The 17688-nt window shown below is 37.8% G+C and overlaps 3 protein-coding genes across 3 annotated transcripts in view; all 3 read left to right on the forward strand.

Moving 5' to 3' along the window:
* Positions 1-733: 733 nt before the first annotated feature.
* On the forward strand, positions 734-5700 carry fbl (fibrillarin). Its single transcript, XM_079894440.1, has 9 exons — positions 734-896; positions 1784-1930; positions 3026-3160; positions 3261-3355; positions 3444-3614; positions 4547-4679; positions 4764-4876; positions 4965-5110; positions 5291-5700. The coding sequence occupies exons 1-9, from the start codon at positions 887-889 to the stop codon at positions 5313-5315; spliced, it is 975 nt and encodes a 324-aa protein (XP_079750566.1). The 5' UTR covers positions 734-886; the 3' UTR covers positions 5316-5700.
* Positions 5701-6500: 800 nt separating this feature from the next.
* Positions 6501-13078, forward strand: alkbh8 (alkB homolog 8, tRNA methyltransferase). Its single transcript, XM_079895831.1, has 11 exons — positions 6501-6703; positions 7168-7402; positions 7497-7628; positions 7810-7905; positions 8507-8611; positions 8690-8760; positions 9081-9187; positions 9443-9594; positions 11129-11385; positions 11709-11858; positions 11985-13078. The coding sequence occupies exons 1-11, from the start codon at positions 6569-6571 to the stop codon at positions 12552-12554; spliced, it is 2010 nt and encodes a 669-aa protein (XP_079751957.1). The 5' UTR covers positions 6501-6568; the 3' UTR covers positions 12555-13078.
* A 1880-nt stretch (positions 13079-14958) lies between these two features.
* Positions 14959-17688, forward strand: part of dyrk1b (dual-specificity tyrosine-(Y)-phosphorylation regulated kinase 1B) — a 41232-nt gene continuing 38502 nt past the window's right edge. The window contains exon 1 of the mRNA XM_079893994.1: positions 14959-15721. The gene's annotated coding sequence lies outside the window, so the exon portion shown is untranslated. The remainder of the gene's footprint in view (positions 15722-17688) is intronic.

Here is a 17688-nt window from a genome sequence, read left to right on the forward strand (position 1 = left end):
ACTGCTCTCTGTGGCTTCTACAGTAGAACTCAATATCACAGAATTATAGTGAATAACACAAAGTACATTACATAGTTCCCTCCTCAAATAAAATTTCCCCAGTGACATTGGAGCATAAAACAAGCGCTTTTTTCCTGAATAATGATCCAATAACCAACTGCATGGGTTCAGCCAAAAATACTTTCTGCAACATTCAGTCAAGTTATAGTTTTCAGCTGTCACCACCATTGATGTTAGTGTTGTATTTTCCCCATCATCTCTTTTTATAAAGTGAATCCTTGTTAATTAAGTCCTTTGAGTTTTAAAATCTATAGACAAAGCTGACATGTTCCTTTTGTTTATAATTATGAAAACATATTAGTGCCACTTGATTATACAATACAATATGAAACAAATGTATAGCTCTAGCTAGCACATTTAATTAGAAGCTGATCAAAGAGCTTTCCTAATGAAATACATGGTAATGCCATAGTGCTGAATGATTACCATATTCATTAAACATGATATTTACATTTTGGCCCACTGCAACTTACAAAAGGATCCAAACATGGTATTATACTATGGTACACGTGGTAGTACAGTGACAATTTTCTTTAAGTGTGTAGTCTTTCATAAACTAATAAACATTTATTTCTATTACACACTGTTGGCTCATTCGTTCCAATCACATGAATGACGCAGTGCATGGATGTAGTTTGCCTCTAGATGGCGGAACAACGAGCAAGAGCCACGTTTTTTTGCAAGTGCATTATGGGTAAGACGTTCGACGCACATGTTGCCACCACCTGATCAGAACTAAACGAGTCTGGAGGAAGAGCTGCGGGATTGTATCATCGGCAGCTATTTGTAGAATTAAAACCGGATTAGCTACATATAGTAAGATAAAATGAGACCAGGTAAGCTGTTTCTAGTTTTTGATGCATTTATGTTTGTTTCCATGGTCGCGCTATAAAACATAAGTGTTTATGTCTTGGTTTTGCTCGTGAACATGCCGGCCAAGTTAGCCACGCGCTTAAAGTGTTTGCGCACGAATTGCCCTTTCTTTTTTCCTTTATTTATGAAATGTAATGATATATTGTTGGTTATTTTATTAGTATACAGTTAAACATTTGATTGTGGTCTTATAAAAAGTGGTTTCAATGTAAACAATTATATTTATTGCAGTGTACAACTTTGCGCGTGCGAGCAAACGAGCCATACTGCGCACGCGGTGCTGAAGCCCCACATGGCTCTTTAACTATAGAAACTATTCTTTTGTTTTTAAGATTACTGGTCTAGTTTACTTAGTTGCGTTGTTTTTTATTATTAAATCAAAATCGTACTCTTTATCGATTTGATTTTGGCCGGACATTGTGCACAAGGCTTATTTTAATGGTGGAGTTTACACACTTTGTTGAGGAACTCTGTAAGACCATGTCGATATATTAGTGAAAACGAGTAGTTTTGGTTTAGTGGACAACCTGTAGCAGAATCAAATATTATACACAACCCAAAGTTACCAATGAATGAAATGTAACTTTGTATGTAGTTACTAGTGGTTGAGGATGTTTTTTAAAAAAAACAAGGCCCAGTTGCAACCCTTGTTTATAATATAATTATCTTTAAGCTTTCTCAATTTTGTCATAAAGCATTTATAACTAAAGGTTTTCCTAATATAAAGGTTTTGTTGCAGCTGACTACAGTTTTCTGAGTGACACATTGAATTACGCCATCCCTTGTTTTGGCATCAACAAAGTGTTACTGTTATTGGCTCAGTTAATTAACATTTGATTTCTCTTGACAGGATTCAGCCCGAGAGGAGGAGGAGGTAGAGGAGGCTTTGGAGACAGAGGTGGAGGTAGAGGAGGCTTCGGAGGTAGAGGAGGTTTTGGAGGCCGAGGAGGAGGAGACAGGGGTGGAAGAGGAGGATTTCGAGGAGGTAGAGGTGGTGGTAAGCAAAATGTTAAAATAATTTTTTTCATATATATTTAATTTGGTATTGTTGGAAATGGAAATGTTAGTTGATGTTGACAAAAAATACTTTTGGTTAAAAAAACAATTAAATTGAATTAAATATTTGGTATTTAATTAACTATACAGTACCAGTCAAAAGTTCGGAAACATACTATTTTTAATGTTTTTGTAAGAAGTCTCTTATGCTCATCAAGCCTGCATTTATTTTAATAGAAAATACAGAAAAAACAATAATATTGTGAAATATTATTACAATTTAAAATAATGGTTTTCTATTTGAATGTACTTTAAAATATCATTTATTTATGTGATGCAAAGCTGAATTTTCATCAGCCATTACTCCAGTCTTCAGTGTCACTTGATCCTTCAGAAATCATTTTAATATCCTGATTTATCAATGTTGGGAACAGTTGTGCTGCTTAATATTTTTTTTTAAACTGGCTGTGGGACTACTTTCAGGATTCTTTCAGAGTTTATTTAAAATAGAAATCTATTCTAACAATATACCCTACCGTTCAAAAGTTTGGGGCCAGCAATCTCTTTCTTTCATTTTTTTTGAAAGAAATCAACACTTTTATTCTGCAAGGATGTGTTAAATTGGTCATAAAAAATTGTAAAGATTTATGTTGTTAGAAAATATTTATATTTTGAATAAATGCTGTTCTTTTTACTTTTGAAAAAAGTATCACAGGTTTAAAAAAATATTGAGCAGCACAACTGTTTCTAACATTAATAATCAATCAGCTTATTAGAATAATTGACACTGAAGACTGGAGTAATGGCTGATGAAAATTCAGCTTTGCATCACATAAATTATATTTTGAAGTATATTCAAATAGAAAACCAGTATTTTAAATTGTAATATTTCAAAATATTACTTTTTTCTGCATAAGAGACTTTCAAAAACTTTCCAAACTTTTATATATATATATATATATATATATATATACACACTACATATCACTGTTTCTGCACTTTTTATAAACCCTTCTAGTTTAGTATGTCATAAAAAATGTGCAGTGTATTTTTCATGTTTGTTTTGATACATTTCTGTGTCTTTTGTTTGATAAAGGATTCAGGTCTCCTGGAGATGAAGGGGGCTTCCGTGGGCGAGGGGGTTTCCGTGGCACTCCTAGAGGCCGTGGAGGTGGACGAGGAGGGTTCAGAGGGGGCAAAAGGGTGACCGTAGAGCCCCATAGACATGAAGGTGGGTCATCAATGTCACAACTTTCTCAAATGCAGAAATCATCGGCACATTTTGCTGTTCCTGACATTGTTACATGCTACGGTTCTGTTTAAAATGACAGGAGTGTTTATCTGCCGTGGTAAGGAGGATGCCCTGGTCACAAAGAACATGGTGATTGGAGAGTCTGTGTACGGAGAGAAGAGAATAAATGTTGAGGTGAGCTTGTAGTAGCATGTCTCTGGTGTTCACTGGAGTAGTTCTAGATATTGTGTTCATTGCATGTTGTTTTTTTTCCTGATTTAAGGAAGGGGAAACTAAAATTGAGTACAGAGCATGGAATCCTTTCCGGTCAAAGCTGGCTGCAGCCATTTTAGGAGGTGTTGACCAGATCCACATCAAGCCGGGAGCAAAGGTCATGTACTTAGGAGCTGCATCGGGGACTACTGTATCCCATGTTTCTGACATTGTTGGACCGGTATGTGGAATTCCATTTATTTTATTTTATATATATATATATATATATTAATTTCCACATCTTCACACATCGTCAGCAAATATAAAACACTGAAACGTTTAAAGTTCAAGTGTTTTCTGCATAATTCTGTGTATTGTTGTTATATTAGTTGCTATTATAAACTATTATAGTTTAATGTTTAGCTGGGATGTCATTTTAACAGAAAAAAAACCTTTACATATTTTAGCTTAAACAATAGGAACACTTTACAGTGATTTAGTTTTGATTTTGTGATTGTATTTATATACATTTAAGTGTTAATTCATATTTTGAAATAGTTTATTTTAGTTTTAATTTTAGTTTAAAAAGAGTTTGTCATTTTAGTTTTTTATATTTTTCTAATGCTTTTATGCTTTATTTTTATTTATACTTTAATACTTCATTTCAGTCGTAGTTTCAGTAATTATATAAATATTTTAGCATTATTTCAATCACAGAACATTATTTTAATAGTTTTACTTAACAATACTGATTAAAAGTTCAAATTAATGTTATATTTATTTATATGTAGTATGACTATAATGTTAATTTAAGTCAGGGTTTCTCAAACTCGGTCCTGGAGGGCCACTGTCCTGCACAGTTTAGCTCCAACCCTGATCAAACACACCTGAGCAAGCTAATCAATGTCTTCAGGATCACTAGAAGCTCACAGCTAGGTGTATTAGATCAGGGTTGGAGCTAAACTGTGCAGGACAGTGGCCCTCCAGGACCGAGTTTTAAGTCATCTAAATGTTCAGATATTTCCAGCTCTGTAGTAGTAGTGTGTGAATGAGCCGATGCATATTAAAGAAAGTTTGCACTGTTGGTTTGGCTTGCAGACATGACACTGTTAGACAGTGTTTCTGGAAGTCCTGTTTGACATTGTCTAAATTTGATTAATTTGCTCTTCACAGGAGGGGTTGGTGTACGCTGTCGAATTCTCTCACAGATCAGGCAGAGACTTGCTGAATGTGGCCAAAAAGAGAACCAACATTATTCCCATCATTGAAGATGCACGACACCCGCACAAGTACCGCATGCTTGTTGGTAAGTTCCTGTAATGTGAACATTTGAAGAATAGGGAATGCTTATTGCAAGGTTGTTTATTAAAGCACTGCTGTTTTCTTTAAGGTATGGTGGACGTCATCTTTGCTGATGTTGCTCAGCCTGATCAAACAAGAATCGTCGCCCTCAATGCACACAATTTCCTGAAAAATGGAGGCCATTTTGTTATTTCCATCAAGGTAGTGTAATGCTGCTAATATGTTGACATTGATCATGTTTTTGCTGCTGTGAATCTTCAGTTGTTAACTTTTCCTTTCTTTTCATCAGGCTAACTGCATTGATTCAACAGCCGCTCCAGAGGCAGTGTTTGCGTCAGAGGTTAAGAAGATGAGCTCTGAGAACATGAAACCTCAGGAGCAGCTGACACTGGAGCCCTATGAGAGAGATCATGCAGTTGTTGTGGGAATTTACAGGTGAGTCTTGATGCATAAACTTGAAAGAACCATGTAGGAACTTTCAGACTATTTGTGCCTCCTGGTTTGAGCAGCTTCTTATTTAGGCCTGAATAGAAATTGTGTAACTTAAAGTTGTGGTCTGAAATGTTTTTTGTATAGCTCAGTTTTGTTCATTTTTATTGTTACTTTTTTTTGCAGACCACCACCCAAGCAGAAGAAATGAGGTCTTGAAATATGTCATCACTATTCACATCCTCCTTTGCTCCTGAAATAACTGCTTCGGCCACTAGATGGACCTAAAGTTTGCAGATGACAAAAGACTGATATATCTGAACCATTTTCCTGTTTCCCTTGGATGGGAGTGTATCCCGCTGTACCCGAATGGCACAGGCAACATATTGTTTATGGAGAGTATCTCTGCTCCCGTTTTTCCTTTGTATGATCATCCTCTGTCATGTAATATACTGTACTGAGAGATGAAGTTTGTGCTTTGCTTGTAAGAATTATTGGAAGCTAAATGTGTTGTTAACTAAATCAAGAGTTTTCCAAAGCATACATTTGTTTTTGTTTCTTTGAATATTTTTAGTAAAAAAAATTTAACAATCGAATGTCATGGCTGTTATTTGTGGAACATTTACAGAAAACAACATTTTTTCTAGTTCCATCTCCTATTTTTCTGTATTATGCTTGTAACCTCACAAATCTCTGAAACAATTCAAAACTTCCTCTTGTTTTGCTGCCATAGAAGCGCTAGATATGGGTTTATACCAATTTTGAGATAAATTCGTATAACTAATATTAAAGGTTATTGTTAAACCAGCCTTAGCTGGTTTAGGTTAGTCAATCTGGGTTTCTCCTATCTGACAAGTGCCCTAGACTTCTCCGAAACATATTATATTCAAACTTATTTTCCTGCAAGGTACTGTGTGAGCATGTGTAGTTAGTTGTGATTTAAAGAAATTGTTAGGAATCTGAATTAAAGGTCCAGATGTTTCCAGTTTTGTGAACATAAACAGTGTAAATAAATTTTCAACGAAATCAATAACTTTTAAGTTACCAGTTTGTTCAGTTCATTGCTCAAAAATTAAGTTTATAAATTATATATGTTGACGATGTCAAGAGCACATACATTGACCGTTTATGACCAATTTCGGCACATCCCTTGGTCAAAGGCGGACATAGATAATTGTCCACGCCCTGATAAAGCTACATTTAGATAAAAAACCTGTGAAGACGGCCTGATTTATATGGTTCGATGCGACTTTCTATTCGCTCAGCAATTGGAAATTAAACGTTTCTATCTTTCAACGTAAAACAGATTAATTTTCACGTTTACTTTGTGTTCATAATGTCACTGCCGAAGAATGGAAACGATAAAACTAAAATCCAATAAATCATATAAAAGACCGGAACACACGCCTCTAGGAACCAACTGTGTAGTTCGTGTGAACGGGGGAACAAATATGTGGTAGCACAATGGAGAGCAGCATGGACAGCTTAAAAAGTGTCAGAAGATCTAAAGAGGAGAAAAAACTGCTTCGAAGGCAAATTAAAACCAGTCACACATTACTGAAACACGAGGGTATAAACACAGTGTCACAGCCCACAAAGGTACCTACGAAGTTTCTTTTGCCGAATTGTCAGAAAGATATCGATTCACACAGTCAGGAACATAGTTTAAATGTACTGCTGCTTGATTCCTGTCATTATGTATGTAATATTTCTGAATACTAATTTTATAGTGTAGACATAAGCTGTTTGTTACTACTTCTTTTAAACGAATGCAGTAAAATTATGATATGAATGAGATATAAATGATTTGTGGCTTCTCCAGTCAAATCACCAACAATGATAGTGAACCACATTGAATAAAGGTCTAAGTTAGGTCTCTTTGCATGTAACATGGATACAAATAAGCTGCCAAATAACTTAAGCTTAACTTAAGAGGTCATAGCAAATTGAGTGGTCAATAATTTATAATTTGATGTTCACATTAACAGTGATCTTGATGAAGCCTCTCAAATGGTGAAATATGCAGTGCATTGCAACAATGTTTACGAATGTCTGTTTTGTAGCATCTGGTGGTGTCTAATGGAGGTCTGGGGAATGGAGTGAGCAGAGAGTCACTGCTGGAGGTTCTTAAAGAGGGAGGAACTGTTGAGGCGCTCCTCACCCCTCCAGCGAAACCTTATGCATTTGTAACATATTCATCAATTGAAGCATGCCAGAATGCATATACACATCTCAATGGACGAGCACTGCAGTGTCAGGAGCAAAGTGTGACACTTTATTTCAGCTATGTCGAGAAAGGTGCGTTACACAGGTCACGGGTCATATCATCCTCTTCAGTGAGCTGTTCAGTGAACAGTGTTTCTAATGCTTCTCATCTTTGATTGTTTGTCAGTGGACGGTGACCGGAGTGTATCCTGTGCTTTACCTCCTGGTCTGTTGGTGTTGGAGGATTTTGTGTCTCCAGAGGAGGAGCTGCAACTGCTGCATGCTGTTGATTGGACACCGCATACTGATGATGTCACGGGTGAGCGATACTTGGGGTGCTTCTCAATACTTGATGCTTCCTCGTTTCTTCGCTCCTTAATCTTTGTCATATATTTATCTATAGCAGAGTTATTCCCTTAGATAATATTTTGATGAAGGCAAACCTATTAGTATTAACATGTTAGTAATAATAGCATGTTCACTTTATTTTCATATATCAGTGCAGAAAGCTTTGAAACACAGAAGAGTGAAGCATTATGGGTATGAATTTCGGTACGATAATAATAACGTGGACAAAGACAAGCCTTTACCAGGTGGTAAGTATAAAAATTCCACATTTTGATGATAATAAAGTAGTTGCAGATATTCAACAAATTTGGGATTGATACGATTTTGCAATTATATTTTAAAGAAGTCTCTTATGTTCACCAAGACTACATTTATTTGATCAAAAATACAGTAAAAACAGTCATTTGTGAAGTAGAATCACAATGTAAAACGACTGTTTTCTATTGTAATATATTTTAAAATGAAATTTAGTCTTGTGATGCAAAGCATCATTTTCAGCATCATTACTCCAGTCCTCCGTGTCACATGATCCTTCAGAACTTATTCTAATATGCTGATTTGCTGGTCAAGAAATATTATTATCAAGGTTTAAAGCAGTTGTGCTGCTTAATATATTTGTGAAAACTGTGATGCATTTTTTGAGGATTCTTTAGTAAAAACTAAGTTCAAAAGAAAAACATTTGAAATAGAAATCTTTTGCAACATTATAATCGTCTTTATTGTCTTTTGATATATTGAATACGTCCTCGCCAAATAAAAGTATTAATATTCTCCAAAGGTTTGAGTGGTAGTATACATATATTTACATATCTATATAATCTAAAATTGAATAGACACCTGTCATTTCAGGCCTGCCGGCGGAATGTGATGCTTTACTACAAAGATGTTTGGCTGATGGCCACATAAGTGTCCTCCCAGACCAGCTCACTGTAAACCAATACCAAAGTGGACAAGGTAGTACATTCATGTACTGACACACCTGAGGCGAGATTTATGCCTGTTTATAGGAGTAAATGTTATTGTCTGTTACAGGAATTCCTCCTCATGTGGACACTCACTCTGCATTTGAAGACACCATTCTTTCCTTGAGTCTCGGTGCAAAGGTATGAATAAATGAAGCAATAAAATGTCAGTTATTATGGATTATGAGTATATATTTACTTTTTAATTGGTTTCTTTTATTTGTTAACAACACTTTTTTCATGCATCAGTATGGGAGTGATAAAGTGTGGGATTGTGTTCCGTTATACCAGACCTGTTTGTAGCCTTATTGATTGGTTATGGTACAGCAACTTTATTGATTATCTGATTTTCCTTTGTCAAAACAAAGATGGAGATGGAAAATGAACCTCATGATTTTCCTACATGGATGGATATCTCTGTTTAACATCTATCCTTTGTCTTTCTTCCGATTTTCCTATAGACAGTAATGGACTTTAAACATCCTGATGGACGTTCTGTCGCTGTGGTGCTGCCGGAGCGAAGTCTGCTAGTGATGAAAGGAGAGAGCCGTTATCTGTGGACTCACGGGTGAGAAACTGGAATTGTTGTTTTTTTGTTTTTTTATCAACCCTCTATATACACTAAATGCCCAAAAATATGCAAACAACTAAACACTACAGCCATATGTTCTTTGATTTTTGTATCCTCTTGTATTTTATTATTATAATATTATTATTTAATTGATGATTATTATTTAAGATTTACAAAATATATAACATAATATAATTATAAATTCTTTGTTCTAGGGAGATATGAACATGTTTTGTGTGTGTTTCATATCAGCATTACACCTCGGAAGTTTGATGTGGTACCAGTGTTGGAGGCTGGAGGGTCAGGGGTCATGACCTCTGACTTGAGTAATCTGACCCTGAGCCGCCGTGGTACCAGGATATCGATGACGTTCCGAAAAATCCGCCATACACCCTGCAACTGTGGTGAGCGTGTGAAGTATTTACTTATGCAAGCTAAATTTTTTTTTTAATTCTTATCTAAATACAGTACCATTCAAAAGTTTGGGGTCAGTAAGATATAAAATATATATATATATATATATTGATTTTCATATATATATTTTGATATATATATAGAGAGAAAGAGAGAGAGATTTTTTATTTTATTTTTAAGCTACACTGTGTAATTTTTTAGTTGATTCTTAGAAAAAAACACTTTGTTCTTTCAAAATGACATGTGCTCATTAATGTGTAATTACTTCTACCAGCTAATCAAGTATTCTCGTAAGCGTAGAATCTTCCATTTAGAATACATACGAGCGAGTCGCTCGAATGGCGGCAGCCATGTTGCGCCTCCATCTTGAAAATACATTAGCCAAAGAGGGACATACCTGGAAATTCAAGCTTCGCCTTCCGCGTTTTTACACTCAGTGGCACCGTGACGAATGCGAGGGGGAGATTACTCGCGACTGCCGGCAGATTTGAATTAATACGGCCACCGTAGGAGTTAAAACGCCCTCGGAATGGGAGGGGCTAGAAAGTAATATTCAGTTGGTAGTCATAAACAATTTCACAGCTAGATGGAAGAAAATCCTACACAGTGTAGCTTTAAAGAAATTTCTTAATAAAATACTTGTATTCAGCAAGGTTACAAAAAAAAATATTTTAGATTTTTTTTTTTTTACTTTTTTTTTCTTCTGAATGTTATGACTCTTGGGGACATTTATGGCACTTGCTATGTGAACACAAAAAAAAAGTGTGGATATGATTCGAAAAGGTTAAATGGTCCTAAAAATAGTCACACTTGTACTCCTTGTGGTCAAAAATGACTGCCATTGAAATGAATAGGATATAAAAAAAAGAAAAAGAAAATACAGAGATTTTTTTGGATATAATCTACAAATCAGCCATGATGCAGAAAAATCAATTATTAATTGAAAATGTATTTATTATTTGTATTGGATTGTTAAAATTGTGGAAACAAATGGGTCATAATTACTTAGTACAGTAAAATACCCTCAAAATACAAAATATTAATCAAATAAAAAAAACAGTTGAACAAAAATATATTACATTGATGTTCCTGGAAAATAAAGTTGTATTTGAAGTGTTCGGCCACTTTTGACTGGGAGGAGTACGGCGTGACCACTAAATGAGAAGCACCAGAGGGTTAAATTGATCGAAAGTGACAGTGAAGACATTAATAATGTGACAAAAGATTTTTTTATTCAAATAAATGCTGTTCTTTTGAAGAACCCTGACAAAATAGCATATCAGTCTGATTTCTGAAGGATCATGTGGCATGTAATAATATTTCACAATATTCCTGTTTTCACTGTATTTTGGTCAAATAAATGCAGCCTTGATGAGCATAAGTCTCGTCTTTCAAAAAGAATCATATACTGGCCCCAATTTTTTTCAATGGTGAATATACATCAAAATCATATGAATGTCTCTTTGCATTTGTATATTTTTGTAGATGTAAAAATGACAAGAATCTGTTTATTTCTTGTTGTAGCCTATCCATCTGCCTGCGATAGCCAGCGGCTGCCCTCTCCACCCACTGTGCCTGTTGCTGAAGGCGATGCCTGTCGTTTGGAGTCACAGTATGTCCATCAGGTCTATGAAGAGATTTCCTCCCACTTCAGCAGCACACGGCACTCACCGTGGCCTCAGGTGCGAGATTTCCTACTGTCCCTTCCACCTGGTAGTGTTCTGGCAGACATCGGATGTGGCAACGGCAAATACCTGGGGATCAACCCTGAAGTGATGTCGGTAAGTAATACAACACAGCAGACTTTACCGGGAAGTGACATAAACTTGGTCAGACATCTCATGGTTATCACTTACAATCAGAGGTGTAAAGTCCAGGCTCAGAAAGTAAAAGTCCTCCTCAGTATTTTGTGCCGATCACCTGAATTTGCTAATTAACACAGTTTTTCAGCCTTTTCATGAGTGGAATAAACATATGGCAGGACTTTTACTTTCTGTCCCCTGGACTTTACACCTCTACTTACAATTAAGATCATTTCTATTGCTATTACCCCTTAAAAAAATGGAGAACTGTGATGGAGCCTCTATCGTCTGTCCATCTGTAGGTGGGCTGCGACCGCAGTGCTAATCTGGTGCAGATATGCATTGAACGAGGTCATGAGGGATTCGTGTCAGATGCGCTGTCTGTCCCCCTGCGCAGTGGCAGCTGTGATGCCTGCATCTCCATTGCAGTCATTCATCATTTCTCCACACAGGTGAGCAACCTCTCTAATTCAGGGGGGAAACACTTTAAGGGATCATGTTATATTTTTTGTACAATTATTTTAAAAAAAAATTGTTTAAGTGAGACATGATGCTGAACAAACTGCTTGTGTTCTTAGGAGAGAAGACAGGCCGCTGTCAGAGAGCTGATCCGGTTATTAAAGGTGGGAGGAAGAGCTCTGATCTACATTTGGGCTATGGAGCAGGAGTACAACAACCAGAAATCAAAATATCTGAAAGAAAGAACAACTGGAACTAGCATGGAGCTTAAAACTGAAGAAAATAAGTCCAACCAACCGGAGGAGCATGATAGGAAAATGAGTTCAGACATGAAACGCACAGAGGACGGTTTTGGGAACGTGACACAACCCAGAATCCATGTCCACACTAATCGCACAGCTTTCCTTTCCCAAGATCTCCTGGTGCCGTGGCACTTAAAAGGGAATGTGGACAAGAACAAGGGAGCAACGAGTAGTAGCACTGATGTCCCCGTGGACAACACAAGCCAGAGGCCCGTATTTCACCGCTATTATCATGTCTTCCAGCAGGGAGAGCTGGAGGAGATGTGTTTTGGTGTGGCAGGTGTTAAAGTGCTTAGGAGCTACCATGATCAGGGTAACTGGTGTGCGGAACTGGAGAAGACACATTATACCTCGTCAAAGGATGATATTGCACAGGAAAAAGTCTAGTTCATTGAATAAATAAAAAAATTTAATTTAAAAATGTACATTTTAAAATTGTGTATATTTAATATTTGTTTGCTTCATGCATGCAGTGACAGTTAATAAGACAATTGAAGAATAGTGACTGAATGTTGAGTGTTTTTGTAAAGCAGCACAAAATGTTGCTTTATATGCTTTCTTGTACAAAACCTACCTATAAGTGATGATACACAGGCAAGTTTTTGAGCAATGTTGCCGTCAACAGGCAACCAGGTGAGACACGGCACACGACCGATCTAAAGTATTCAGATAGAAATTTGTTGCCCATTCTCAATGTGAAAGTGCCCAAGCAACATCAATCTGCAACATTGCTCAAAAAAGTTCCCCTATATATCATCACCTTCAGTTTATTACACTTTGGCAATGGATTAGACAACTCTGTAAACCATGTGTCAACCTGATCTGGACTGGTTTATGCATTAACAAATTCTGCACCATAAAGCACCATAACAACGTATGAAAATACATTAATATGGCATCCTGTGCGTGTTATTATTGTCCAGTCTTAAAATGCTACATTACAGTTTTCTACAATATGTATACAGGGCTTCTCATCTCTGTCACTACACTACTGTTCAAAAGTTTGGGTTGGGTAAGATTTTTAATGTTTTTAAAAGACGTCACTTAGGCTGCTTTTATCTGACCAAAAATACAGTAAAACTAATATTGTAAAATATTACTTTTTTTGTAGTTTCAGCATCATTACTCCAGTCTTCAGTGTCACATGATTCCTCAGAAATCATTCTAATATGCTGATTTGGTCCACAAGAAAGAAAAAAAACGTTATCAATATTGAAAAGAGTTTACTATAACATTGAACAATCCTTGCTTAATAAAATTATTAGTTTCTTTCTGAGCACAAACTTTTGAACAGTGTATACTTGGCCTGAAGAAGTTTGAATCTAGTTTTCAATTAACTGACTGCACTGATTTTGTAGACCACTAGATGGCGTCGGATCGGAATGTAATGCAGAGGTAAAGGTAGCGCTATGAACTTTCACCTTGAATTTGATGACGAACTTCCTGCATGTTTAAATTTTCGTAACCTATGTTGACCTGGCGGCCCATTTAATTTATATCCAATTTAAATGTATACCTTTGCGTTCCGTCATAAACTACGGCAGGTCTCACGCATGAAGAAACAGCAGAGAGAGAGGGGGACATAAGGGTCATTTTCACGTTCAGTCTGAACGTTCCCACAAAAATTCCCACGTGTGAATATTAGAGCTTACAGTGTGTCTGAAAGGTTATGAACAATAGACACCTATAAATATGTTTGGGGTGAATGTCTTGCGTGGGGGGAGTTGGTCACATTTGTGACCTTGTCTTTTTGTCCCATTGGCACACGACACATTCAGGCCGTTTTAAATGTTAACCCTCGGCCTGGAACAATGAGGAATTCATGTAATGGTGATAAAGGAGGATGTATATAAAGACCGGTTAACTTAATCAGTTTCACATCCACTTCACGACCTCATCTATCATAATAGCCTAATGCTTTCCTTAAGGAACACCCCACTATTCTGATGATGCGACTCTTTGAAACAGATATAGAACATAAATAACTTAAATATATAGGCACACACACACTAACACGTATGTGGGTGAGAGATGCTTTGTGTTTAGTGTCAATAGTCGGTAAATGTGACTAGAATAATACAACGTCTTATGTTTTTAGAAGCATGATTGTCGTGACAAAAGTGGTGGTGTACTATGCTTTTTAATATGCGCTTTTAAAGCTCATGAAGTCCATAACAAACTTTGCATCGAGTTGTTCGTCAGTAAAGTCCAAAATATTGTCACAAAGGGATGCGCAATTTGCAGAAAATAACATGTTCGTTGTTGTTTGCTGGTTTAAGCTGGTAGTTTGAGGGAAACCTGCGATCTGGACAGAGTGTAACCAGCAAACCATCTTAAGCTAGTTTAAACTGTTTTTAAAGTAACGTTAACAGCATAACCTACGAAAATATATACGTGGAAACTTCCCAAATAACGTTAATTCATCACATCATTGTCTTGTCCCACAACGTTTGTGCTGAAATATAAATATTGAGCTAAATTAAGATAAAAAAAAAAGTTTTCTTAGCCATAGCCATTTATGGTCGCAGATTAGCTCTGTAAGTAAGCTGCTTCACATCTCCACTGCCTCGGCATTGTTCATTTGCCTTGGCACCAATCAACCTATCAATTTCTAATAGCCTGAAACGGGCCAAAAAGGCACTCCAGTGCGCGTTTTCTAAATTATTGTTCCCGTAAAAGCATCGTCTTTCTCCCCTACATAGGCAAATGCCGAGGCAAATCACGCTAACAGCCGCTGGGTGCAGCCCGTTGTCGGGTTTGTTTAGGCGGCCATTTTGTGAACACTGCACACACACTGAAGCGAGCGCGCTTTGTAGCGGGGACGCGCTTTACCGTGCAGACCCTCTCTAAGCGACAAGCAGCCGCGGAGCCGATCCGAGATTAACGGGCAGTGAGGGGGGGTCCCTGGCGAATGCACATCGCTAATTGTAGCGGTGCGACGAAGAAACCCCGGTTTTTAGTTCATTCGTTTTTCTTTCTTTTTCCATTTTCATTTAATCACTCTTCTTCTCACCCCTCCACCCCCTCGCTGCTGCTGCTGCTGCAACACCACCGTGAGCGACCCGCTACTATACTGCCGCTGCTGGGCGATGTGATCGCGGTTAGCCTGAGCGCTAGCCGCCGAGACCCACACACCACCACCGTTACTGCCGCGATTTTTTTCTTAACGAGCAGACGGGACACACCACGTCAAGGCGGAATATTGCGGCGGTTGTCACGGTTGCATGTTCTGCTGCTCATCGAACTGGCGGTTGGCCGCGCCGGGGGTTTGAAGACGCTCCTGTCGCGCTCATCTGTGCTTTTGGGGGACTGTGAAAAGAAAGACAAATGTGCTGAAGAGGGCTTGTAGAGCGACGACAAGACGATAGCCTGCGCGTTTCGTCTTTTTTCGGGAGACGATCGCAGCAAGCCGTCCGAAGGGGTGGCGGTTCGGGGGGAGGGGGGTCGTTTTGCCGGTTTTTTCGGTCCGCCCCGGTACCTGTGTGGCGGAGGTTCGGACGGTAGAGGGGGAATACTGGTAATGGCTGCTTCAGGAAGCTGGACACGAAGCTGAGGTAAGACTACAGTTGGTTTCTTTACATGCAGACACACTAGTATCGTCTTTTTAGGGCTCAGCCTGTTCCCTCCTTATTCCTCGCAAGACACCGTGTTCCCGAAGATGCCTGATGCACAGGCCGAGGCTTTGGGCAGGGGAATGGGGAGGGAGTGGGGACATATTCGGCTTGCTACTTCATGTAAACTGGGTCAGATGCAAAAGACCACGGGCAGGTATTTAAACGTTATCCTCCTGTGCCATCCAGAGAGCAGCGGCTCAACTCATGGCAGTCAGGTTGCTTGTCAGTGGATGTGATTTGCAATGATTAAAACCATGCAATATATCTTTCCTGATCTGGTTTGAACCATTTCGAGTATTAAATCGCTTATTCTGTGATATATGTATACAAAATCAGCATCAGTCAAATCCATTGCATGAACCGCGTTTGCAGCCATGCACCCATGAACATGTTCGATTATGAGACCTTCAATGCATCTCTTGGTTATCGTTTTTCATTACTCAGATTGATGAGTCAGGTTAGCCCATCACGTTTGTTTAGACACCCAGTCGTCATTTAATGGTTGTTTAAAAAAGAAAAAAATCCAAGAGCATCAGTTCGGCCACAATTACATTAATGCAAAACTGCGGTGTTGCATGGGATGCAAATCTTGTGCACAGAATGCTTGAATGCTATCGACATTTGATAGATAATCTTGTTGGTTTTCAACGCCTTGGTTAATATATTTACCGTTTCACACAACATACGACCGTCCATAGGTCATATTTTGCGAATAAAACCGCGACTTTATTCCAAGGATCTCTGTATTGTAGGGTGACGTTACAATTTTCTTCATAATGTTCATACGTTCACAAGCATGTTGCTTGGAGGGAGATTTATGGCCGATTCTTATTTCCATCCACCTCTACAATACATTTGTTTGTGGCACATATACCCAAGTCTGTAGCCCAGTGTGTGGATAAATCTGGATATGCCTACACCCTTCATCTCCATAGCGTTTTCTGCAAGGTTTCTGCTGTGGTGCTGAAGTAGCAATGCCGGTTCAAAATGGACACACTTCTGCTTCTGCTCTTCTTTTGCATGTTGCCATCTCGATCAGCCTTCTTACTGCATCATTATACGTGTCAACTTTAGCAATGGTTTTAAACGTCCATATTGTCACTTTGTTATAGTTAGAATTCATGCTTTGCTAATGGATCATGTAGATTTTTCCAAGAAAAAAAATGGGTGGAATCATTTGGATTTTAGGTGAATCTTGGAACTAATTTGTACTATCACCTTTCTGTCTTGGAGGTTTTTGTAATAAAAAAAGATGCATAATAGGAGATTGTCTTTTGAGACATCTTTTTGGATGTCCTCTTTTCCCCCAAATCATCTAAACTGTTTTCATGCATTTTTGTGCTCTTTTCCAAACATCTGGCTTGAGCATTTATTAATCTACCCTTAGTTTCTATTTATTTTTATGTGTGACCAGCTCTGTTTTTGGATTTCTTTTGGTGTCCGTGGCAGAGTGACACAGGGATGTGAATAGACTAACTTCATTGTGCAAAATCTTGCAATGACTGTAAACGTACTGTGGAATTACTTTAAAGGGGTCTTTCTTTGCTAGGAAAAAAAATGAAAATGAATCTCTTCATTTAAATAGATGGGCAATGCTTTTATGCGTTTCATTAGGCATTTTGTAAAATGGCTCGTAAAAGGCTTGTTCTCTATAGCTTTTTAACTTTAGAAGTTTTACAATGACAAGACATCAAGCATGCAAGGCAAGTTTTACCGTGTTGTCTCAAATGGACATTATTGTGTAATGTGTATAACAGAAACAACTTTCAGGTGTATATTCTATGGAGTTGCTTTGCGGGAAGTTCCTATTGGTTGGTTGACAGGCTTGTAGTTGCTGTTAATGTCATATTTCTCATTTCTTGTAGCTGACATAAACTAAACTGGGATGGACACAAGCTTGTTAGTCT

Source organism: Squalius cephalus, assembly GCF_949319135.1.
Source record: "Squalius cephalus genome assembly, chromosome: 15".
NCBI lineage: Eukaryota > Metazoa > Chordata > Actinopteri > Cypriniformes > Leuciscidae > Squalius > Squalius cephalus.